The 24,557-nt window shown below is 42.6% G+C and overlaps 2 protein-coding genes and 1 long non-coding RNA gene across 3 annotated transcripts; 2 read left to right on the forward strand and 1 right to left on the reverse strand.

Moving 5' to 3' along the window:
* The first annotated feature begins 2,958 nt into the window (after positions 1-2,958).
* Positions 2,959-4,448, forward strand: LOC105016728 (P2Y purinoceptor 1). Its single transcript, XM_010880748.3, has one exon. It carries the CDS (start codon positions 2,998-3,000, stop codon positions 4,033-4,035), a length of 1,038 nt encoding a protein of 345 aa, XP_010879050.1. The 5' UTR covers positions 2,959-2,997; the 3' UTR covers positions 4,036-4,448.
* Positions 4,449-10,309: 5,861 nt separating this feature from the next.
* On the forward strand, positions 10,310-12,415 carry LOC105016729. Its single transcript, XR_828476.3, has 3 exons — positions 10,310-10,427; positions 12,095-12,189; positions 12,324-12,415. It is a non-coding gene; the product is annotated as an uncharacterized LOC105016729 (long non-coding RNA).
* Positions 12,416-18,773: 6,358 nt separating this feature from the next.
* On the reverse strand, positions 18,774-23,759 carry LOC105016734 (fibronectin type III domain-containing protein 11). Its single transcript, XM_010880755.3, has 2 exons — positions 23,644-23,759; positions 18,774-19,950 (listed from the first exon to the last, which is right to left on the reverse strand). Exon 2 carries the CDS (start codon positions 19,943-19,945, stop codon positions 18,947-18,949), a length of 999 nt encoding a protein of 332 aa, XP_010879057.3. The 5' UTR covers positions 19,946-19,950; positions 23,644-23,759; the 3' UTR covers positions 18,774-18,946.
* Positions 23,760-24,557: the final 798 nt, after the last annotated feature.

A 24,557-nucleotide genomic window follows, 5' to 3' on the forward strand; every position in this document is an offset into this window, starting at 1 on the left:
GGCTGCCTGTGTTGAAAAAAGTAATTTGAATGTGGTCTAGTTATGAAATAAAACAATAAAACGTTTATGACCTGTTTTTAGGAGAGTAATATGATTATTTTAATTATATATATTTTCCTGTGGTTTGGGTCCTAAACGTTAATTTGTCACGGACCTTGGCGATCATATCAGCGAAACCGGAACCTTGTTAATTAATGAATAGGATTACATTCAATCAAATGTTATTAGAATTTCGTTTCCAATTCAATTTTATTTACTTATATTTTTTAATTTCCGATTTCTGGTTGAAATTGACAGCGGAATCCAATGTCAGTGGCACAGATTGAACTGTTCAAGAAGATAAAAATTCAACAAATGTTAACATTCGTTTGCACAGAAAATAATGGAACAAGGGACACTTGATAGAACTATCCAAGGAATGTCACGTTTCACAAAGGGAGACGGAGGAAGGCGCAGAATTTTGAGGCGTTCCTTCGTTTCCTACGAAATACTCAGGGGTTCAGGAGTACATACAACATGACACGCACAATGACCAACCGTGACAGGGAGAAAATGGCTGAACTAAATACACAGACTAACGAGGAGAACAGAAACAGGTGCATGGGGGCTAAACACAGGTGAAATTAATATACTGATTGACCGAAACAAGAACAGGAAAGACCATACAAGGACAAGACAAGGACAAACAGAAAACATGAGGGCCGGCGGAGGGCCAGGAGCCGGGAGATCCGCCGGGACAGGTCGGGGCGGCGGGCCAGGGATCTGGAGTGGCCACAGGGTTAACCAGCGTTCTAAGGGGTGACGGTATGGGTCCTCGGACTAGGCGCCGATACCGTGGGTGCTCCGGGGCTCGAGCACCCACGAAAATATATATATATATAAATGGCGTGCACCTATGAGCACCCACGGAGGAAAACATAAATCGGCGCCTATGCCTCGGAGTCTGAATCAGGCCATCCGAGGAGTTCCCCCACCGTCCAATTCTGCTGCCTCCTCCCCAGGCTGGGACCGTTACAAGGAAATAACTCCTTTATTTTGAGCAGAGGTCTCAAACCGGTTCCACGGAGGGCCATGTGTCTGCAGGTTTTTGGGTTTTCCTTTAAATTGGTTCCCAGTTCAGACCTAAACAACCAGGTAGGGGTATAAACGAACCAATTAGTGTCCTAATTAGTCAGTTAAGTACAAGGTGAGAGAGAACCTGCAGACACTCGGCCCTCCGTGGAACTGGTTTGAGACCTCTGATTTTGAGTTAAACTAAAAACAATTCACTTTTCAAATAGCTGAAGTTGAGGTTTAACAAATGTAACGTCATCATCATCATCATTTTCTTCCGCTTATCCGGGGCCGGGTCGCGGGGGCAGCAGTCTAAGCAGAGATGCCCTGACTTCCCTCTCCCTAGACACTTCCTCCAGCTCTTCCGGGGGGGCACCGAGGCGTTCCCAGGCCAACCGGGAGACATAGTCCCTCCAGCGTGTCCTAGGTCTTTCCCGGGGTCTCCTCCCGGTGGGACGGGCTCGGAACACCTTCCCAAGAAGGCGTTCCGGAGGCATCCAAAACAGATGCCCAAGCCACCTCAGCTGACCCCTCTCGATGTGGAGGAGCAGCGGCTCTACTCTGAGCTCCTCCAGGGATCGCTCAGCCACCCTGCGGAGAAAGCTCATTTCGGCCGCCTGTATCCGGGATCTTGTCCTTTCGGTCATGACCCAAAGCTCATGACCATAGGTGAGAGTAGGAACGTAGATTGACCGGTAAATCAAGAGCTTCACCTTGCGGCTCAGCTCTTTCTTCACCACGACAGACTGATACATTGACTGCATTACTGCAGAAGCTGCACCGATCCGTCTGTCAATCTCCCGTTCCATCCTTCCCTCACTCGTGAACAGGACCCCTAGATACTTAAACTCCTCCACTTGAGGCAGGCACTCTCCACCAACCTGAAGTGGGCAAGCCACCCTTTTCCGACTGAGGACCATGGCCATGAGAATCAGAACAAATGTAACAAATAAACTTGTGAGTGAGTAATTGTGAATGGTCACAATTTTGTTCCTGATTTATCTGTATTCTGTATTTTTCTAAGTGAGAAACCGATGGAAGTCATTATAATTCATGCAACCACTAGGGGGAACTAACGAGCACGGGAAAGATCTGTGTGGGGAATGCGCTCAGACTACCTTCTCTAACTTTAAAACTTTCAGTGTTTAATTAAATGCAGTTTAAAGCAATCCAGATAGTGTTTTTAGCTTATTGGCTTAAATTAATTTAAGATCATGGAACGCGGACAAATATCTGTATGATTATTGATGTATCTTTATGAGCACATTCATTTTCTTTTTGTACGCTTGACTACAAATTTGTCACATTCAATAGCCAGGCTTTTGGTTTGTACAGCAGACCACTGTGTGTGTGTTTGTGAAAATAGCTGCATGATTTTTATTAAAAGGATTAACTTAAATGTATAATTAACAACATGGGACATGTGCTGTATTTTATTGTGTACTGTATCCGAAAGAGAGAACATTAAAGAGAACTTTAATAAATATTATGGAGAAGCCCTACAATACGGTCAGGGGATCACCACGCTACGCCAGAGACTGTAACAATCCGCACACATTCTCGAAAGGCATCAATCCCTTGAAAGTAACCCAGGAATTAAGCCTATATTTTAAATATTTGAAAATCCCATTTATTTAATTGTAGGCTTATTCCCATTTGAACTTGCTTACACTGGCAGCATGGGAGACGCCTAAATAAATACACAGGCCTAGCAAAAATTCTGTTTAGATCTTGACATTTTTGATGATACTGATAAGAAAAAGACGGATATTCTACAAACTTCTGGATGTGTTTCACAGTATGTAAATACGTGGTATTCGATCAACTTTTCAATGAAACACCGATTAGCTATGATTTGAGTAAATGCGCATGCGCAACAACCAATCATAAAGTGGCATACTTCTGCACAACAAGAAGTGCTTCGGCTTCGCTCTTGACAGGAAAATGTCAGAGGACCACGATCAGAATATGACCGCGTGTAAAGCAATCAACCTGACTTTCACTCATCGTTTTTTACCCATTGTGTATGTGATTGTCTTCATCGTCGGGACGTTTGCAAACGTGTGTGGGTTAAAAACGGTTTGTACAAGCTGGAAAAAAATTGGGAGTATAAACATCTTTATTCTCAATCTTGGAATAGCAGATTTGCTGTACATATTTACGTTGCCATTTTTCGTCGTATATTACGCTCTGGACAGCAAATGGATATTTGGTCTAACATTCTGCAAGATCACCAGGTTTTGCTTCAATCTGAATCTCTACGGCAGCATCGGGTTCCTGACGTGCATCAGTATCTATCGGTACCTCGGTATTGTGCACCCACTGAAAGTATTGGGGAAAATCCACACTGGTCACTCAGTGGCGTTAAGTTTTCTTGTCTGGATTTTGGTCTTCATTCAGATTTTTCCCGATATGTTCTTTGAGAAGTCAAAGAATTCCTCAGAAGCTTGCTATGACTCAACATCCGACCAATATATCAAGGACTACCTGCCGTATAGTATTGTCTGGACAATTACTGGATTCGCTATACCATTACTAATCATTCTCGCTTGCTATGGACATATTGTGGTGGTCCTCGCTACCAAAGCTAACGTAAATACTTTGTTAAAACAACGCTGTCTAAAACTAGTCATCATCTTGACATTGTTGTTCTCAATTTGTTTTATCCCCTACCACCTTTTGAGGAATCTCAATTTGCAAGTAAGGATTTTGAAAATGGAAGGCATCTGCAAGGCGAGCTTTAATGACATCTACGTCGCTCATCAAATCAGCCGTGGACTGGTTTGTCTGAACAGCGCAATCAATCCGTTAATTTATTTAGTTGGAAATGATGATTTCCTCATGCGCTTTCATCATCTCAGCAAACGAGCCAGGAAGTCTGTTGCTAACTGGACTACTGCAGTGATCTACCGCAAACCACTGGATTCAGATCAACCTACGCTAGAATCTCAACCGGCAGGTTCCGACCTGCTAGTATTTTAAAACCCACCCTTACTTTTTGAGGTTGTCCAAGTCAGTATTTTGCCAAAGGCCTGCATGTAAATACGCTGTTCACTGCACTTTATTAATCATTATTGTATGGCGCCAATGTTAAGTAATTCGTGTGGGTTTTTATGCCATTGTGTTCAGTGAAAGTGAAACGGGCTGCTGTTTCAGACATTTAGTCGTTTATATGCTGAGCTGTTACTGAAGTAAACATGAACTCAATAATTGAATATTGTAAGGAAATGACTAGCGCGTATTCTTGTCTAATGAATCCACTAACTGAGTGTCTCTGGATACGAGTCTGCTAAATGACTTATGGCAAATGTGAGTATCTTTCCATGCCTCCACATTGCCTACAAGCAATAACCATTATTGTGAACATTAAATGGGTGTCAAACTCAATAACCCCAGTCTTGGTCTATCTTACATTGTGTTTAAAATAATGTAACAAGCCTGCATACTTCCTGTCCATGGGGAAAAGCAAAATATTGTAACTGATTCCCTTAAGGGCAACAATTAACCAATGATGTCATGCATGTTTATGAATATCATGTCGGTCAAGTGCTTTAAATGTGCGGTTTTAGAGAATGTGCGGTTTTAGAGAATTTTCTCACTTAATTGAGAAAATCTGAACGGCAGATCTGGGTTGTATCTCGTTGTCTTCTTAGTGAAAAGGATGGATGCCCTTATTGTGGAATACTAAAACCTAGCGTCCAATAAATCTGATCAGCTTCAGCCAGTTTGAACTACTTACAGTGTACTACAATATAATAGGGCACCCCCCCCCCCCCTATAATATTGTAATATAGGGTATCCCCCTAATTTCCAACCATAAAACTTTATTGAAAAGGCTATTTGAAGAACCATTATGGAAGAGTCATTTAAATAACTTTAGGGGTCCCCCCCAACAGTTTCGAAGTATGAATAAAATGCACTGAAAGTACAAGGAGCTTTACTGTGCAACCATGTTTGCATTGCATTATTTAGATATAGATTTACATCATGGACATGTACTGTGGTTTCGGCTTCAAAGTATGATGGAACTGCCAAAGCCTTGCATATCAGGCTACCATAAACTTGATGATTTGTTATATCAACATTTCAGTTGCTCACCTGAACACCTCCTATTAGGTCAGTAAAGGTAGAAGTAACGAATCCCCAAGCCAATGGTTTTTGCACTTTGTTGCTTGATTGCCGGCTAAAATGTTAATGTTGTACAACCCCGTTTCCAAAAAAGCTGGGACACTAAGTAATGATTACCACTGTGTTGCATCACCTCTCCTTTTAACATTACTCTGTAAGTGTTTGGGAACTGAGGAGACCAATTGCTGTAGTTTTGAATGTGAAATGTTTTCCCATTCTTGCCTGATATGGGATTTCAGCTGCTCAACAGTTCGGGCTCTCCTTTGTCGAATTTTTCATTTCGTAATGCGCAAAATGTTTTCAACGGTTGACAGGTCTGCACTCCAGACGGGCCAGTTTAGCACCCAAACTCTTTGACTATGCTGTTGTAGCACAGGACAGTTTTCCCCTTCCACGCCTCAGTCCATCTTAAATGAACTCGGGCCCGGAGAAGGCAGCAGCACTTCTGGATCTTGTTTATATCTGGTTTATTCTTTGCATGGTAGACTTTTAACTTGCATTTGTGGATGCAGTGACGTACTGTGTTAACAGACAATGGTTTTCGGAAGTGTTCTTGAACCTATGCAGTGATTTCCACTACAGAATCATGTCTGCTTTTAATGCAGTGCCACCTGAGGGCCCGAAGATCACGGCCATCCAATATTGGTTTTTGGCCTTGTCCCTTGCATACAGAGATTTCTCCGGATTCCCTGTATCATTTAATGATATTGTGTGCCATAGATGATGAGATCCCCAAACTCTTTGCAGTTTTACACTAACCCAATTGTATTTATCCTTCAATTGTTGCACTATTTGCCTGAACAGTCTTTCATAGACAGGTGAACCCTTAATCCATCTTTACTTCTGAAAGACTCAACCTCTCTGGTATGCTCTTTTTATACCCAATCATTTTACTGACCTGTTGCCAATAAACCTAATTAGTTGTGAGATGTTGCCTTACACAACTTTTCCAGTCTTTTGTTGCCCCTGTCACAGCTTTTTGAAACCTGTTGCTGGCATCAAATTCAAAGTGAGCATATATCTTTCAAGAAACAATAACATTTCTCAGTTGTCTCTGTACTATTTTATATTGAATATAGGGTTTAAGTGATTTGCACATCATTGCATTCTGTTAAATTTTTTTTTACATTTTACAGTGTCCCAACATTTTTGGAAATGGGGCTGTACAATGGAAAACCGTATGATTGAAAAAAGTACTTCTGTGGGTGGGGATTGTTGATTACTCTAATGGCAGGAAAAAACCATGGTGTTTTTACCCAGCATCACGTTTCCTGTAAAGGTTGTGATCAAATTAACATAAAAGTACAGGGGTATTTTATTCCATTGTTCTATAATTATACATTTTTGTGAGCCATTTTCAGTCATAATTTGCTGGACTGGCAGGGCTGATAGCGGTTTATACTTGGATAAATAAACCGAATACAGTTACTAAAAACAAAACAAATGTTGCCCATCCTGTCTATGCTTTACCTTCCAAATATCCGGAGGGGAATGGAGGGGAGTTCTGGCTTTCATCCTGAAGTTAGTGGCATCGTCCACTTCAACAAAGGGGAAACCCTAGATGATAATGAGTTATTGAGACTTGGGAAGCCCGCAGAGTCAAACTAAAAGACTAATGATGGATAATGTTGTTGAATTCCCCCAGACCTTGGCATGCTGAGATATTTTTCTTCTCTCTGTTACTTTTACAGGCCGCGGTGAGAATTCCTGAGAATGCTGGGGTTTTTTCACTAGCCTTGCTGGATGGCTGTTTATATTATGACAAAATGCTGCCAAATAATTTTGGTAAATACATTTTTTCAAATTATAAAAAATCAAGGCGGTATCTAGGATTCAAGAAATATTGTCTTCATCATTCCAAGCAAACTAATCCCCCCCCAAGAAATGTTTAATTCCTGAAATCACTACACTGTGAGAGTGTACAGAGCAAAAACGGATTAGTACAATCCCTTTGGAAGTTGACAAAGTATTGTCAGTAATGTTTTATTGCCTTTATGAATTAAATGTTCAATTTAATCCCAGAGGGACAACCTCTTCTGCTTAATGCAATGGAATTATATTCACTATATAAATAATGTATTCCGTCTATGTGAAATGTTAATTGTTTGACCCTGAAATGTGTCAGGAACAACATATTGTAGTGTCTGGCGGGGCAGTATCTCAAACCCGCGACCTTGAGCTCCCCAGGCGGGCACACTACCCACTACTCCAAATAGGGATATCCGATTTGGAGGGATGAGCAGCGGCCTTACAAAGGTCACTGCACTACCCCCACCAAACGGGAGAGCGTGTCCTCAAGCTTCACTATACCAAGTCCCTCACGGAGACACATATTTTGTGTTGTAGACTGAATTTATAATGTATTAAATATATTGGCATTCTCTCAACCAGCTTCATGAGGTTGTCACCTGGAGTGCATTTCAGTTAACTGGTGTGCCATGTTAAAAGTTCATTTGTCTTTCAATTTCTTTGCAGAAATGTATGTACATAGACATAAATATATATATATTGGAATATGAGCAGTGAGTATATAATATAAGTGGATTTACAGTTGATCTAGACATTCAGAGTTTTACTATTGTTTATTTAGATTCTGGGGAACAGAAGAGTTTTTAGTGGAGTATAGTGCTGCTATTCTGTTTACAGTTTGGAGGTGGATTAATGTGGTCTTATAGTCTCAAGGAGTAGAAATGGGAGCACAAAGAGATTTTAGACCAGGCTTGATCAGTCACACAAAGCTACTTATATGTCTAACAAAGATCTATGTACTAATTTACCCATTCAAAAAGTATACATATAATTATCCGAAGACTCACCGCAACACAGTAAATAAAATAACACTGGATAATACACTGCAGAGGAAAACATTAATATTGTATATAGCGTTAAGACTATGTGCTTCATATGTTTCCTGGTCAGGGTTGAGCAGTAATACCAAGGCAGCGTCATCACATTAAGCGTTAAGACTATGTGCTTCATATGTTTCCTGGTCAGGGTTGAGCAGTAATACCAAGGCAGCGTCATCACATCTCCACTAGTGACGGCAAATTAGTCAATCTGGTGTTTTTCGTGACAGGAAACACAAATGTCAACTGTTCTCAACAGCACAGCACACCTGATAAAATCTGTTCACTCCGAAGGCAGTTTCAGAAAGTTCCAGTGAGCAGAGTAAAACAGGAAGGGGTATAGAAATTCACATTCATTATTTATGACAAAGTAGTTCCCTTTACATCCTGTGCCCTCTAACAGACCTTGATTCAAATCTTCCTGAAATCTTTCACCCACTTGGAGAGTTTTTTTTTAAGGTAACGCCCAGATTTTTTAAACAGGCAGCTCCATTCAGGCCAAGGTCTCTTTCGCAAAGGAGCCTACCATTTTACAGCTTCACACATTTTACAAAACACTGAATATGAATGGCACGGGCCCACTAAAGCCAAACAAATCACAGTCATCAATAAAGCCAGGTGGGTGGGACATTTCACTACTGGTTAATTATTCTCACAGGGCAGCTTGAAATTATTTGGAATAACATTTCCACTCAGGTCTGCTGTCCAGCTTCCCGCCTCCCCTCCGCTCACTGAGTTCTGTCTATGGTCAACAGGATTGACAGGCTAATCATTAGAGTGAATTAACCAGGCGTCCATAATACACTGGGCTTCCTCTCTGGTTTCCATTTACAGTAAACTGTAGACAAGCAGGATGCAGATGTAATGTAAGGACCTTTATTTTACTTTACCTTGCGGGTGTTGGCAACACACTCACTCTGTCATTTTAAAGTCATGTTAGCTGAATCAGACATTTGTGCCCACAACACACACCAATCCCAGTTCGTCTGACGTTTTGTCCTGTACACATGTCAAGCATTAGGAGGTCCAGTGAGGCAGGTGTCAGAATGACTCCAATGATTCAAGCGACAGCCATAAGTGGGGGTATTTTGGGCTTGTCAGATGGTTGTCAGGTGGGCAGACCAGTTGCTGAACTGGTGGTTCACAAACACTGGATGCTTGTGTAAAAATGTCTCAGAGTGTAAAAGAAACAGGTGCGGTTTTGGTGTCAGATTTAACATGGAAGCATTGGCGGGCTGTTCCAGAGGCCGTTTGCTGTGACTACTGATATTCTACAGATTAAAAGAAAGCCGGTGTCCTGTGATTTAACCATCTAGTCAGTGAATACTGGAGTATGGACCCACGAGGCTCAGTTGGGAGAATGTAGGGATCAGGGTTTGATTCGAACAGACAACAATGTACACGCACTCACTACTGTGAGTCAGTCAAGATGATGCCGTCAGCAAGGTTCGGAGAAATGTTTGTGGCCTGTGCAGGTCTTTGAGGTGAATAGTTTGGAGACTGCAAAGCACTGAACCCTTTGTAGTCAGTCAAAGCCTTTATGGGGAACAATAATGTAGCAGTAATTTATACACACAGCAGTAGAATGGTACCTTTTGTTTTAGGTGTATGAAGTGTTAGCAGCAATTTGTTCAAGTTGGAAGTGTTTTTGTTTTGGACTGTCCTATTGCCAATTAACCTACAGCCCCGTTTCCAAAAAAGTTGGAACACGGTCTATTGTTGCCCCTGTCCCAACATTTTTTAAACCTGTTGCTGGCATCAGAGTCAAAGTGAGCATAGATTTTTCAAGAATCAATAACATTTCTCAGTTTCAACATTTGATATGTTGTCTTTGTACTCTCAACCTTCAGGCCATGTTCAAACCACAGCCCTACCAAAGTTCTTCGTTCTATCACCACTGGTCTCTTGGCCGTGCCACCCCCTACGTGTCTGGTTGTGTCGCTCCCAAAACGCCTCTATCTGTTAGACGGGAGCTGTGTGCCCATGGCCCTGGAAGCTGAGGTCCACGATGAACTTGTCAAATATATGCAAACCTGATTTGAACTTGAGAAATCTCAGAAACTTTGCGTGTTGTTTTAGTTCCTCTGGTACCTTACTATGTAAGCACACACACATTTCACATGACGCAAAGTAAAACATGGGAAAGTAAGGGTGTGTACACAGAGTGTTTCCTCACATTGTGCTATTTCATAGTTTGGTAAAGTTACGTCACGTCAGAGTACCTCAAATGTCTCAACTTGTCTTGCAACACGCGGAACCCATGCTGAAATGAGAATGTAATGCAGCTGGTCAGGGCAGCAACATTGGATGCACACTACCTGGCACTGCATGGATTTAACAAGAATTAGCCTTTACGAGAGACGAGACCGCTTGTAGGGAGGAATTGTCGAGCTTTCTGAGGTAAGACGATGGGGTCAGACCATACTCTTCATCTGAAATAGAGAGACATTCATGCCCTGATTCTCCCCCTTTTATCAGTACCAGTACAGGAGGAGACCAATAACTAAAAGGCTTCGAATTCCAAATGGCATTCTATTTACTACCTAGTGCACTTTTAGCCCATTGGGCTACGTAGGAAATTGTGGGCAATGCGGGATGCCATTTGGATCATAGGTTGTTTTTCTTTTCTTCTAGGGCTCACAAGGCCTTACACAGATGTGTTTCGGTAGATATACCCATTGTAGATATTCCCATTGTAGATATAACCATTGTAGATATACCCATTGTAAATATTTTCATTTCACATGGGTGGGGAGGGAGGCAATACCTTCTGCGCTACAAAGACTATATGATTGTATGTAAACACAGTGTTTCTCAATGAGTAACTCTGACCACCGAGAGGCAAGACCACACACATGACTAATAAAAACAGTAACAAAGAACGCCACATGACGCAGTCAGTATCAAACATCTGACCGCTGGTTGTAAAAGTGGTTAAAATGTGTAATACTGCTGTATGTGTCAACTTACAGTATCACCACAGAGTACACCCCTCACATTTTAGTAAATCTTTTAGTATATCTTTTTATGTGACAACACTGAAGAAATGACACTTTGCTACCATGCAAAGGAGTGAGTGTACAGCTTGTATAACAGTGTACATTTGCTGTCCCCTCAAAATCACTCAACACACAGCCATTAATGTCTAAACCGCTGGCAACAAAAGTGAGTACACCCCTAATACTCAAATATTAACAAAAGTGTGAGGGCTGTACTCACTTCTGTGAGAAACTGTATGCCCCACGTCAACAAAACCACTCTCTTTCAAACCAGGTATATCTTGGTTAACTAATACTAATTCATAGATTACCTACTTACCGTAATTCCCTGTTTGTGGGCCATTCTGCTGAATCGCTGCCATTTTTGTGTTGTAACTTTTCAAAACTACACTTCATTCTTTATCTCTTTTCAGCACTGTATCTAATAACACACACGTTTAATTATTCAAAATGTGTCATGGTCAATCTCAGGCAATTAATATTTTTACAAGGTTTCGTAATGGTAGATGGTTGCATATTTCTGTTTAAATATCAATTGAAAGTTATGCCAACAAGTTTCTTTGTTTTTCCCTCAGTTAAGATGGTATTTTACAGAAATAATTGGTTACATGTTCAAGAAATATATGTGTAGCTAAAAAATCCCAACATATGCAGGAGAGACTCCCATTTTTAACGGAGACCCCAACCTCAACACTTTCAAAAATATATATCATACAATTGTCTAAATGATGGACCAAACATAATCAAAAACTGAGTATAAGTAACAGGGATTGAAAACAATTAAGTAACAGGAATGAGCACTGAGTAACAGGAATGACTGCTTGTGTGTGTGAGAATAACGGGATGTCACACAACTTCCTTCAAAGAAACAAAGACAGAACAAAGGTCATAATATTTGGCAAAAAAGACTTTAGTCTAAACAGCAATATAAAAGCTGCAACAGCTGTGTGTGTTTGCTTTTGCAAGAGTGTGAGTATGGAGTGTGTGCTTGTGTGACTGCTTCTTACTCAGTCCAGTGTCCTCTTTGTGTTTTTTGGTCCATCTTAATCTGTGCTTTTTATTTGCCAGTCTCTGCCTGGAAGACCAGCATTCAGCACTGTTGACATTGAGACTGGTGTTTTGCAGGAACTATTTAAGGAAGCTTCCAGTTGAGGACCTGTGAGGTATCTGTTTCTCAAACTAGACACTCTAATGTATGTGTCCGCTTGCCCAGTTATGCTCCTCGCTGTTCTGTGAACTGTTGGAGATCTTCAGTTTCTAGACCATTTCCCCCATTGGAATTGTCTTCATTTTTCAGAACAAGAGTAGACTGACGAGTTTCAGGAGAAAGTTACTGGCCATTTTGAGCCTGTAATCGAACACACAATTGATCATTCCCAAGCTCCGGACCCTGGGTCTTAATAACACCTCCATTTGTTAATGGATCCTGGTCTTCCTGAAGGACAGACCCCAGGTGGTGAGAATGGGCAACATCACCTCCTCTTCCCCGACCCTGAGCATCAGAGCCCCCCAGGGCTGTGTACTCAGTCCCCTCCTGTACTCCCTGTTCACGCATGACTGTCCGGCCACACACAGCTCCAACGTCATCCATAAGTCTGCAGACGACACCACCATCATGGGCCTCATTTCCAACAACGATGAGACCTAATACAAAGAGCAGGTAAGTGACTAGGCAACGTGGTGCCAGGACAACAACCTCTCTCAACCCTTCACACCCATGACACAGACGGTTTGCCCTCCTCCCAACAGGCAGGTGGTACAGGTCTCTTCTGTCCCGCACCAGCAGGCTCAAGAACAGTTTCTTCCCATCCACTGTAACCCTGTGAACTCTATGACCCATCACTTAACACCCCCCCCCACCTCTCAGGTCCATGTTGCACTAATCCCTTGTACTTCTCTGACACTGCCTTGTTATGCCTGATAACGGAGGTTTTTCAGTTGTTACAGGTACGTGTCTACCTCAGGAACCCCACCACATTTATTCCTGCATTTCAGTGGCACATGCACCTTGTACGTTTTACTAGCTTCTTTGCACATTTAGAATTGCCATTGTGCTTGCATTTTTATTTTTTTACAGTTGTTAGACAGGTCTACCTCAGGGACCTTAGTGCTGCATCCCGGTTGCTCATGCTACACTCCTACATTACTCCTTGATTTGTCTCGTTTGGACATAGAAAGCCATTTAGAAACTGCCATTTGTACTCTAAACAACTATTATCCCACATGTAATATACACTATACTTAATACTTTCTGCCCTCCTCTATTTGCCTTAATTGCACCTTTAGTATTTCCATTTGTACTGCATTTGCCTTCATTGCGCATCTGCACATTCCACTTGTAATATACTTTATACTTGTACATTTTCTGCCCTCTAATTGCACTTCTGGTTAGATGCTAACTGCATTTCGTTGTACTGTACTTGTACTGTTCAATGACAATAAAGTTGTATCAAATCAAATCTAATCTAATCAATGCATGACTAAGGAGATGATCGTGCACCTCAGGAAGTGGCAAAAGGCCCATGCACATCGATGGAGCTTTAGTGGAGAGAGAGAACTTCAAGTTCCTCTGTATGTTCATCAAAGATGACCTCACCTGGTCCAGGCAAGCAGACTTGGTGGTGAAAACTTCCCAAGGAGACTCATGACATTTGGCATGTCTGCAAAAAACTTTCACCAACTTTTACAGGTGCGCCAGTGAGACCATCCTCTTCGGCTGCATTACTGCCTGGTACAGCAGCTGCTCCTCTGCAGACCGCAAGTCCCTGGAGAGGGTGGTGAATTCATCGGAGCACATCATTAGCTGCCAACTCCCTTCCGTGCAGGGCATCTACCACACACAATGCTTTAAGAAAGCACGGAACATCATAAAAAACTGCAGTCACCCAGGCTAAGGTCTTTTCGCATGCTGCCATCTGGTAGACGTTACCAGAGCATCAGGCAGCCACATCTAGGGTTTTCCCCACAGGCGATAAGACACCTCAACCAGCAACATTGATCTACTGATCACATGAACATTTCATATGCTCTAGTCACTTTCTATGTACATTAGCACATTTTATTGTATCCATTTATAGGCACCACAACACTTATTCATACTGTCCATATTCCCATTTCTACGTTTTCTGGAATTGCTGCTGGTTTCTATTGTTTTGTATATTTTTGCAATTATTATTGCTTTATATATTTCTTAATGCCAACTGCGTAGATGTTGTCACAAGAATTTCATGGTTCAGAATTATGCTTTTATTGATGCTGTGCGGTGCATCATGACAAATAAAAAATATTTGGACTTTGATTAGAATGCTCCAGACACTCAACTAGTCTAAAGGCCAGTTTTATTGCTTCTTTAATCAGCATTACAGTTTTCAGATGTGCTAGCATCATTGCAAAAGGGTTTCCTAATGATCAAGTATCCTTTTAAAATTATCAACTTGGATTAGCAAATATCGTGCCATTGGAACACAGGAGTGATGGTTGCAGATGGTCCTCTTTCCTCCTATGTAGTCACTAAATGGGAAAGGCACAGAGGCTGTAGATTCTGTTCACAAGTAAAGCTTTATTCAAGATTTGCAAACCTGGAAAACTTAACAACACTCTCAGCTGAGTCAGTTCAAAAGCACTCATTTGAAGGTTGAGCTCAGGCCTATAGACATTCAGTACAGCCCACTGTGTCCCCCTCCTATGCATGATTAGTCTATATGTCTCACCAGCTTCTCTGCGAACTTCTGCAAGACAAAGACACGATGTCAAGAGCCCTTGAGAAGTTCAGCCAAAACTATAGCTATCTGTTGTAAGCACATGCTGTACAAGTGAGCAGAGCTGAAACACACAATGGCCTTATTAAATTACTGGATTATACTTAGAATAAGCAGTATGATATTATTGTACTATAGAATAAGAACATTTCTACCACATTCCCTCCTTTTCAGACTGTCTCAATAAAAATAAATGTAAACAGTACAACCAATAATTAAAAAAAATACAGTAGAAAGTACATAATACATTCCAGCAAGAGCAACAGATTATTATCCAAAAAATCTATCTCCTAACATTAATCATCATTAAACTAATATTTAATGATTATTAATGTTAGGAGCCCCACCTGTTGTCAACAGAAAGAACTGCAACAAAATGATGTTATTTTTATTTCTCTAAGATTACTTCCTATAATTTATTATCTATGAATATAGCATCTTCCTAAATTGCATACCATTTGTGTTAGGATTTTATTTCATGTTCATTGGTCCCTGCCTTGCTGCTTCAGACTGCGTTCTGCCGATTCGAGTTCGCGGTATAGTAGGCCATAGGCTAAGCGTGAATGTGGGGCTAGCCCCTCTCTCACAATGCAATGTACATTGTACGTGTGAAAATATTAATACGCATGCTCAGAATGTTAGTAGGATCAATGTGGATCACACAAATTTGATGCCAAGTGGCTTTTGCCACCTTTTTCTCTGGCGCTCCAAAACGTGTAGCGACACTCGCTGAGGCAACACAGAGACGCATTCCAAGGCCACCCACTGTACGATGGAACTTTAAAAGTAGAACTTTCAATGCAGTTTGGGAAAACCGCGCTGCGCTGCTCCTGTGTATGGAGGACATACGCACACAAACAGGATGGGATGAGGCCACCGTAAGTGAGGCATACAGCCTGTCAAAAAAACTCCTGGACCGAGCCTTGCTGCAGCTGCTGGAATTTCTGTTCTTCCTTATGACAGAAGTTGATGTTTTATACAACACTCTGCAAAAACGGAGCATCGATGCATCAAGGATTAGCAGTGCGCTCACCCGTTTCAAGGAGAATGTCCAGAATATGCGGAAGCAAACGGATGATTGGGCTGCCACCGTTCAAGATGGAACAGACGAGCCAGGCCGACGAGTAACCAATCACTGCGTCGGTGATGAAGGAGGCATGCGACACAGTCATCTCCCAGGTGGAGCAGAGGCTTTCACAAAGAGACCACCTGATCGCTGCCAAGCTGGTTGACAGCTCGCTCTTCCCCCAATTTGTCCTGTCATTCCCTACATCTGAGCTTGACTGCGGGTGAAACTATGGCCTCTAGGAAACGAGGAAAAGTTTAATTCTGAGCTGACCACTCTGTACCGCCACACAGAGCTTCACACTGGTAAGACGGCCCTGTCTCTGTTAAGATCCATCCATGAGAAGAACCTAGGCTTTTGCTGAGACCGCCACTCTGCTGAAAATGATCATAACAACACCTGTGACGACATCCGAGTCAGAGAGGAACTTTTCCACCTTGAAGAGGGTAAAAACCTTCACTCGCAATACCATGGGACAGCCGGGACTCAACACATTGGCCCTGTTGTCTATCGAAAGCCAGCTGATTCAGCAGCTACATGACTTAATTCCCAAAGTCATCAAAAAGTTTTGCCCAGAGGAAGAACCGCCGTGCCACCTTTCTCTTCAAGTGAGCACTCATCCTCCGTGAGTGAAAGCATATTTTATCATCCTGCCTTTGTGGTGCTGGTCCCTGCATTGATAATATCTTTGTGCTGGATCGATTGATATAGATGGTGACGAGTGTCAGTGTGTCAATGCTTATCTATTAAGGTTGTTGTCATAGAATGGATCTGTATCCCGTTTCGTTGTGGCCTTCAGTGGTGTTGAGCTCATTGCTTCTCATTGGTTCTGAGCTTGGTTGCATTCCTAATTTAGGTTTGTAAATGTGACAGTGATCATTTTACATGTGTGTGTGAGAGAGAAGGAGAGCAATTACAAAGAAGGTCTCTCTCTCTCTCCAGTATGTGTACTACAACACCTGGTAGAAGCAAGCCGTTCGGTCGTTAAAAGTGTTTTTGGAGCCATGCTGTTTGTTGGTATGTATCCTATATTTTGAAATGGTTTGTTCCCGACCAATTTTTTACATATAAAAACGCCACTGATGAGATGCAAAACAATCAACAATCTTTTAATAATGCATAAACATTTCTTCCCATATCCTAAGGAATGGGAGGTGACAAATACTTCTTAAATTCATGTTAGAGTCACGCAAATAATTTCAGCTAGCATTGATTATAAAAACGGTCATGTTTACTTGGTTTGGTTACAGTGGTTACCGTGTCCTCCACATTGATCCCCTGTACAAACGCATAACATTCATGTGGACCACATCAACATCTCCCGTGGGCCGTTGACCAATCATGCAGTTGGGCGGTCCTCCTGCAGTGGCTGTGGCGTGGACCCGCGTAGCTCTCCCAGCAACCTTCACGGCCGTCTGTGTGATCAGTAGCACCTGGTATGGTCCCAACCACCTATGACCTTCCTATGGAGGTCCCTCACGACAGCCCAGTCGCCTGGTTGGATCTTGTGGAGTGGTCCTCCTTTTGGCTCAGGCAGGGCTGCGCTCACCCTGGGGAAAAATAGACTTCAACACATTGTTAAGTGCGATGCAATAACTCCCCATCTCGTCGTCGTAGCCTTGTAACATCAGTCTATTCTGTGGGAAAGGAGTGGTGATCGTCCTCGTTGGTCTGCCTATAAGCACCTCATGAGGAGAAAGACCCGTAGTGGGATGCTCTCTGCCTCGCATGTGCGTTAAGGCAAGTGGCATCACTGTTACCCATGACAACCCCGTCTCAGCCATCAGTATGGTTAATATGTTTTTAGAGTCTGATTAGCTCTCTCAACCAAGCCAGCACTAGCTACAATGCGTGCGCAGAGCTATCTTCAGACTAGTGGAGATGCATTCAATTACACCATGGCTGTGGCATGTTTGCAAGGAAATGCTTCTACCCACTTGGAGAATGCATCCACTATTGTCCATTTTCAAAAACATATTTTAAAAAGGACACGACGGCGTCTCCGACAACAACCCTTTTAGTAAAGTCTCCAGGGGAAGAAAAGGAATGTTAAAAAATCGTGTCTCACATCAGAGGGAGTCATTATGTGCATGGGAGTGTTGAGTCATATGTATAGGGTCTTCCCAAGAAAACGCCACAGGCTCAGGCCTGATAACCAGAATGAGTCAGCCTACGGGTAAAAGGCAGAGGAACAACCCCCCTCCAGTCAGGAGAGAGGACGAGGGAACACACCCCGATCCACATCAACGGAGCTACAGAAGTTCACATTCCCTGGGATTTTTAACGCCACCCAGGTTATTGAGAAGGGGCGACAGCAGCTCCACTCGCTAAGGAGACTAGAGACATGTCTCGGCGCCAACCTAGGGACTCTCCAAACTCTACCGCTTAACCATCCAGAGGATCCGGCGCATCTGCATTCCGGCCCGGTATGGGAACCGTCCCGAACACAGCTGCCCTAAAGCGGGGTTGATATCTGAAGTGGCACGCGACTAACCCCTGCAGCGTTACCAAAAACACCACGGCCTGTCCTGTCGCACAGTGTATCGTACTAACGGGCTCTGATTTGCTTCTGCAAGCCATCAGCTGGACAATTCAACTGACTGACCACCTATGACGACTCTGCCCAACTGGGAACACACACTCACGCACGCAACCCATTTAAACACACACACCCATTTAAACACACACTCACCCATTTAAACACACACTCACCCAGTGTAATGTAAATAATTGTAAATATTTATGTGAACACACCGCCTACTAGAGCTGTGCTGTTGCTTATTATTATGGTTGTACATTTTTCACCATGTTTAACAGATTTTGCGTTATTGCTATAATTATAATATTGTATAACTATAATATTGTATAACTATAATATTGTTAGACAGGTCATCAACAGACAGCTGTCACTCCATCTGACGTAAGACAATATTTAAAGGAGGCGGACATATCATGTTCTCTAGGACAATATTCCTTTTTTTGTTATGTACCAGGCACCAAACTGGAAAGATTTCGACAACTTATTTAATTATTAAAAAAAAAAAGTTAAAACCTATTCCCTTTCATATAGCTACGCACTCGTGCTGCAACAGCTCACTACGAACGAAACAGCCTCCTTCTCTTCTCCTGGCTTCCGGTGAGGCCCCCTGGGGAGACGGCCGTGGTCCTGAGCACGATGGTGTCATTCCAGAAGCCGTAGACCAGGGATGCCGTGTCTGCCCGCTTCACTGTGAACTCATAGCACTTCAGTGGCAACAGGTTGTTGACCTGAATGTGGCAGGCCTCGCTGGTCATCGTCCCTAGCTGGTTCCCTTCTTCTGCGTTGGCCGGCCGCAGGAGCTTGTAGTGGATCTCAAAGTGCTCCCCGGGCCCCAGCTTCTCCCCGCCGGCGATTTCCCAGCGCAGCCGGGCGCAGTTGGTCAGGGCCTCCGAACGCGACTTGTGGAACATCACAGGCATCTTGACGGACAGCCTTATGTGGATCGGGGGCACTTTGGTGCTGTCCATCTCTGTGAGAATACGGTGCTTTGTATGCAGCGGTCCAGGTATCAGGGCCTGGTCAAAGTCCACGAAAGCCTCAGTTACCTCTGCTATCCTTAGCTTTATGCGGTCGACCTCTCTATCGCCATAGTCACTCTGACTGGCAATGGCCTCCATTTCCAATTTGGCCCCGCAAAGCTGCTCGTGGAGCGCCTCCAGCAGGCTCAGTTGGATGGACACCTGACTGTGGCCCAGCTTCTTCATACGCAGGAACTTCCAGGGGTCGATCAGGTGGACGAGGGTGGAGTTGAAGAAGTAGTTCGGTCCCTGCTGTGCGTCCGGTGTCAGGAGCACTTCCCTGGGCACGACCTCCAGGTAGAAGGAACACTTTCTAAGGAGGTCCAGTTTAGACATGCGCCGCTTGATGTTTAAGGGGCTGAGCTTGGTGGAGAGCAGCTGCATGACCTGGTTGTGGAGGTCCTTGAAGGTGCTCCAGTCTGTCAGGTCCGTGCCGGGGCTATCTCCACCCGGCCTGCCAGCAGAGTGGGTCTTCGTGAGGTGACGCTGGTCGCTAACCTCGCTGTCATTACTTGGGGCGGTCGTGATTCTTCTCATGTCGGCTGCAAAACATACACAGAAATGTCCCTTCGGTCAGTGGATCTTCTTGTATAACTGTAGCTGTGTTTTGACTTGGCTTGATTATCTTTGATCTGCTCACACTCAATGAAAAAAGAGAGACATCCTCTCTCACCCGATTTGTTTCTGTAGATGTCTATTCAGGGAGCATATCAAAGATATACAAGACGCAGACAGACCGCACAACATGTATTTTCTTCATGGCAGACATTGGCTTACGACAGACAGACAGCCAGGCCAAGGTACTTAGGCTAGGATGTGGCTGCATACAAACAATACTGTATATTACAAATGTAGCTACATGGATGGGTAGCACATTTTAAATGTGGCAGTTCCTACACCTTCTCTCTGCTGGGCAGTGAATTATGTGTTTGGACACAGATCAGCGGACGGGTATAGAACCATTTCAAAGGGCCTTGAACATCCCTCGGAGCCCGACTGAGATGGTCATTAAGAAGCAGAAGGTGCATGGCACCAGCATATGACCCCACCTAGATCAGGCCGTCCCTCAAAACTGGATGACAGAGCAAGTATAGGAGCCCTCTTAGAGAGGCTACCAAGAGGCCAATTAGTAAATGTGCTATGGGCTCTTATGGCCAAGACTGGTCAAAGTGTGCGTGAGACTACAACATCCCAAGGACTTCACAAACCTCACCTGTGTGGTAGGATGCCAAGCTTGAATCCAATTGGAGTCATGCCTGAAAATAACAACCTTTCTGCGTCGGAGACATTTTCTTTTTAAATTTGGCCTGAGTGCGAAGCATTAGGTGTAGCTCAAAATCCCAATCCCAATGGTGGAGCATGGTGGTGGCAGCATCAAGTCATAGGGATGCGTCATCACCAGGTACTGACACATTTGTCAGGATAGAAGGGGATATTAATGGAGGAATGTACGGAAAACTAAACGAGGAAAATCCGCAGCCTTCTGTAAAAGTGCTGGAACTGGAACTGAGGTTTACCTTTCAGCATGACAATGACTGCCAAAGCTAAGTGGTAAAATATTGCGTAATCAGAGAACCTAAACAGAGACCCATGCTAACGGACTCACAGTCGATATTAGTGTCTAAGGTGCTTCAGTTAGGATGGACTACGGAGAAGAGTGTGACAATGAAATGTAAACTGTCATATAAGAGCTATGTTCTTTAACCTATTGTAGGTGAAAGTTTGTTTTGACTGAGGTGCTACTAAGAGATCACTCCGTTTCTATACACAGATTCTGTCTTGGGCCTAATTCTGTGTCCCACTCTGTGTCCACTTGTACATCTTTCAGTCAACTATTTCCAGGCATTGAGCCAACCATTTTTGGCTGAAGGTCTTGCCTGGGTATGGATACAGAAGGCTTCTGCTGATCATTCAAATATGCAGTGGCGTTTTTATATGTAAAAAATTGGTGTGGCACAAACCATTTCAAAATACAGGATACATACCAGTAAAGCTACAAAACTCCCTCTTGCTACTGATGTGTTTATTTAACACATCAACAAACAGCGTGGCTCCACAAAACACTTTTAACGACAGAGCGGCTTGCTTCTACCAGGTCTTGTAGTACACATACTGGAGAGAGAGAGAGACCTTCTTGTGTAATTGCTCTCCTTCTCTCTCACACACATGTAAAATTACCACTGTCACATTTACAAACCTAAATTAGGAATGCAACCAAGCTCAGAACCAATGAGAAGTAATGAGCTCAACACCACGGAAGGCCACAACGAAGCGGAAAGACAACTTTTTAGGGATACAGATCCATTCTATGACAACAACCTTAATAGATAAGCATGGACACACTGACACTCGTCACCATCTATATCAGTCGATCCATCACAAAAATATTACCAATGCACGTACGAGCACCACAAAGGCAGGATGATAAAATATGCTTTCACTCACCAAGGCTGAGGGCTCACTTGAAGAGAAAGGTGGCACGACGGTTCTTCCTCTGGGCAAAACATTTTGATGACTTTGGGAATGAAGTCATGTAGCTGCTGAATCAGCCTGCTTTCGATAGACAATGTTTTGCAATCCTCTCAGAAAGAGGTTTCAAATCTTTGAAATCCGTCCTCGACCAAGTACCATCTCCACCAAATAGCAGACATGGAAAACAGAAGAGTGCCTTCTTTTGTATGCTAACCGTTAGCCCCTTTTTCTTCAAAAACCACTCTACGTTAAACCCACAGTTACTTTTACCAGCAGTTTGAGTGTTGACAATATCCCATGGCTGATGGGCAGCAAATCACAAATTAAGGGTTTCAAACCGGTGTTCGAGTATGAAATCCACTTTATTAATTTTCTCAAGTTATCTGGCATTTGTGAAGCTAACAAGGTAGCTAAGACAATCTACCCTCCTCGCTCTTCTTGCCGACTAATGTTGGCACCAGACAGACAGATCAGGTCTGAAATACAAAATGACGCTGTAGTGGGGCTACCGGCTGTCAGCCCCACTTGGCATCAAATTTGTGTGATCTACATTGATCACACTAACATTCTGAGCACGCATATTAATATTTTCACACGTACAATGTACATTGCATTGTGAGAGAGGAGCTAGCCCCACATTCATGCTTAGCCTATGGCCTACTACTGCGACCTCGAAGCAGAATGCAGTCTGAAGAAGCAAGCCAGGGACCAATGAACATTAAATAAAATCCTAACACAAATGATATGCAATTTAGGAAGATGCTATATTCATAGATAATAAATTATAGGAAGTAATCTTAGAGAAATAAAAATAACAATTTTGTTGCAGTTCTTTCTGTTGACCAGTTGCCCCTGCAAATATTAATAATCACAAGATGATTGGTGAGAAGACATAGAGAGAGTTGGCCATACGACTTCCACAGCTGCGCATCAATAAACCACTATACGTGTAACGGTTTATTTTAGTTTAATTAACACTTCCACAATCTATTAAATCGGTTAAATGCGCAAAATCTTATTCTTTTACTAGCGAGAGAGATACATTTTCTCTAAAGGTCAGATGAAAGATATATTCGCAGCCACGCCGAAATACTTAATTGGCAACAGATGATTGTAGGCCTTAGCTCTCAACAGCATTTCACAGCATGTCTCACATCCAGCAATGGAAGTCAAGTGTTTAAAGTTCACACTGAGATACCGGCTTTGTTGAACAGGTAAGCAGTAAGCCAAGCCCATGGGCAACTGACCAACTTTTTCCCACCCTGAAAACAAACGTTACGTAACAATTTGAGTCTATTGGAAATCATTCTCAATTTCTGTTTTGCAAAAACAGATTCGGTCTCTTGCAGTTATAAATCAAACACACGCGTGTAAACGACAAACTATTTTAAAATGTATTTTATAAATAATGTTAGCTACTACAGTAGGGATTCACGCACAAGTGCCAATACATGACTACATCTTTTGCCCACTGCTTCCTGCTTATCAAATTATAGCTAAGCATCATTTCCATAGGCTCCAGCAGGCTAGCACAAATAAACAATTACGTCCCCATTAAAAAGATTAACTACTCTCCAAATGACGGTGAGTGTCCAGCAGAGGATGTTACTGAACTGATAACAAAAATGATCCCAGTGCATAATTGACAGAAGCTCTGTTTTCCAAAATGGTCAAAACAGACAGATAAGTTGTATTTTTGAACATTGCACGGTCTATCCGACAGTTTTCGTAAGGCCTAATTTATTTATAACACATGTTCTTACCTGCTCGGTCTAATACATTGTTGTCTTGTAACGACGAATATTTTTGAAAAAAATCTGGACGTTCGGACAGAAATGTTTATTGGCATTTTTCGAAAGTACCTTAGTTACGGAATCAAATGTCACCGGTGCAACATTGCGAGGTCATTATTCACATATATATTTTTTAAAGTTCGCCTACATGTCTGACAATAAGAATGGCCTGAGATGGCATAATGTTTCAAAATGAACTACGTTAAACATATAATACTTCATAATGCCAGTAAATTTGCAAAGACCACGCGGCTTTTCCTATGATTTAGCAGTACTGTACTATTTTATAGCAATATTCATAAGTGAGTCTGTTATTTTGGACATCACGGTCTTGATACTCGCCTAAACAGGCTGCTTTCAATCTTTTCACATAGGCTATCTTACAGTAAAATAACATAATAAATATTCAGACATCCCAACCAGACGAAACTAATTTCAGGGAGCTGGCTTGACCGGCTATAATTGCGGGTGTCAGGGAGAAGTTATTAAAATACGGGAGACTCCCGGAACAGTTTGCATGTCTGTAGATTTATATTGTTGTCTACTTGAGAGAAGGCAGCAGAGCAACATTGATTGCACCATCTACAGACGACCAGAAAGTGGCAGTAAAGACTCTTGAATGCTTTCAAATACTGTACCGTTGTTACATTCTAACCTAGTTCCAGTAATTTCCAAGAACATCATTCCCATTAAAGGCACTTTCCTCTTTAATTCTTCTTTATTTTCCCTGACAAACAAATGTAACATTGGAAAACCAGTCCCATGGTTGTTTTATGTTCATTATAGCAGTACACTTTAAAGTATTAATAATTAACCAGTACATTTGGGAATTTAAATAATTCAACAAATTATTGGAAATATGTTCTTGCACATCCCCCTAATCC

Source organism: Esox lucius, chromosome 17 (genome assembly GCF_011004845.1).
Source record: "Esox lucius isolate fEsoLuc1 chromosome 17, fEsoLuc1.pri, whole genome shotgun sequence".
Taxonomy (NCBI): Eukaryota; Metazoa; Chordata; class Actinopteri; order Esociformes; family Esocidae; genus Esox; species Esox lucius.

Bases quoted from the DNA above. Each gene is read 5' to 3' on its own strand.
- LOC105016728 (XM_010880748.3), top strand. From the start codon at position 2,998: ATGTCAGAGGACCACGATCAGAATATGACCGCGTGTAAAGCAATCAAC.
- LOC105016734 (XM_010880755.3), bottom strand. From the start codon at position 19,945: ATGAGAAGAATCACGACCGCCCCAAGTAATGACAGCGAGGTTAGCGAC.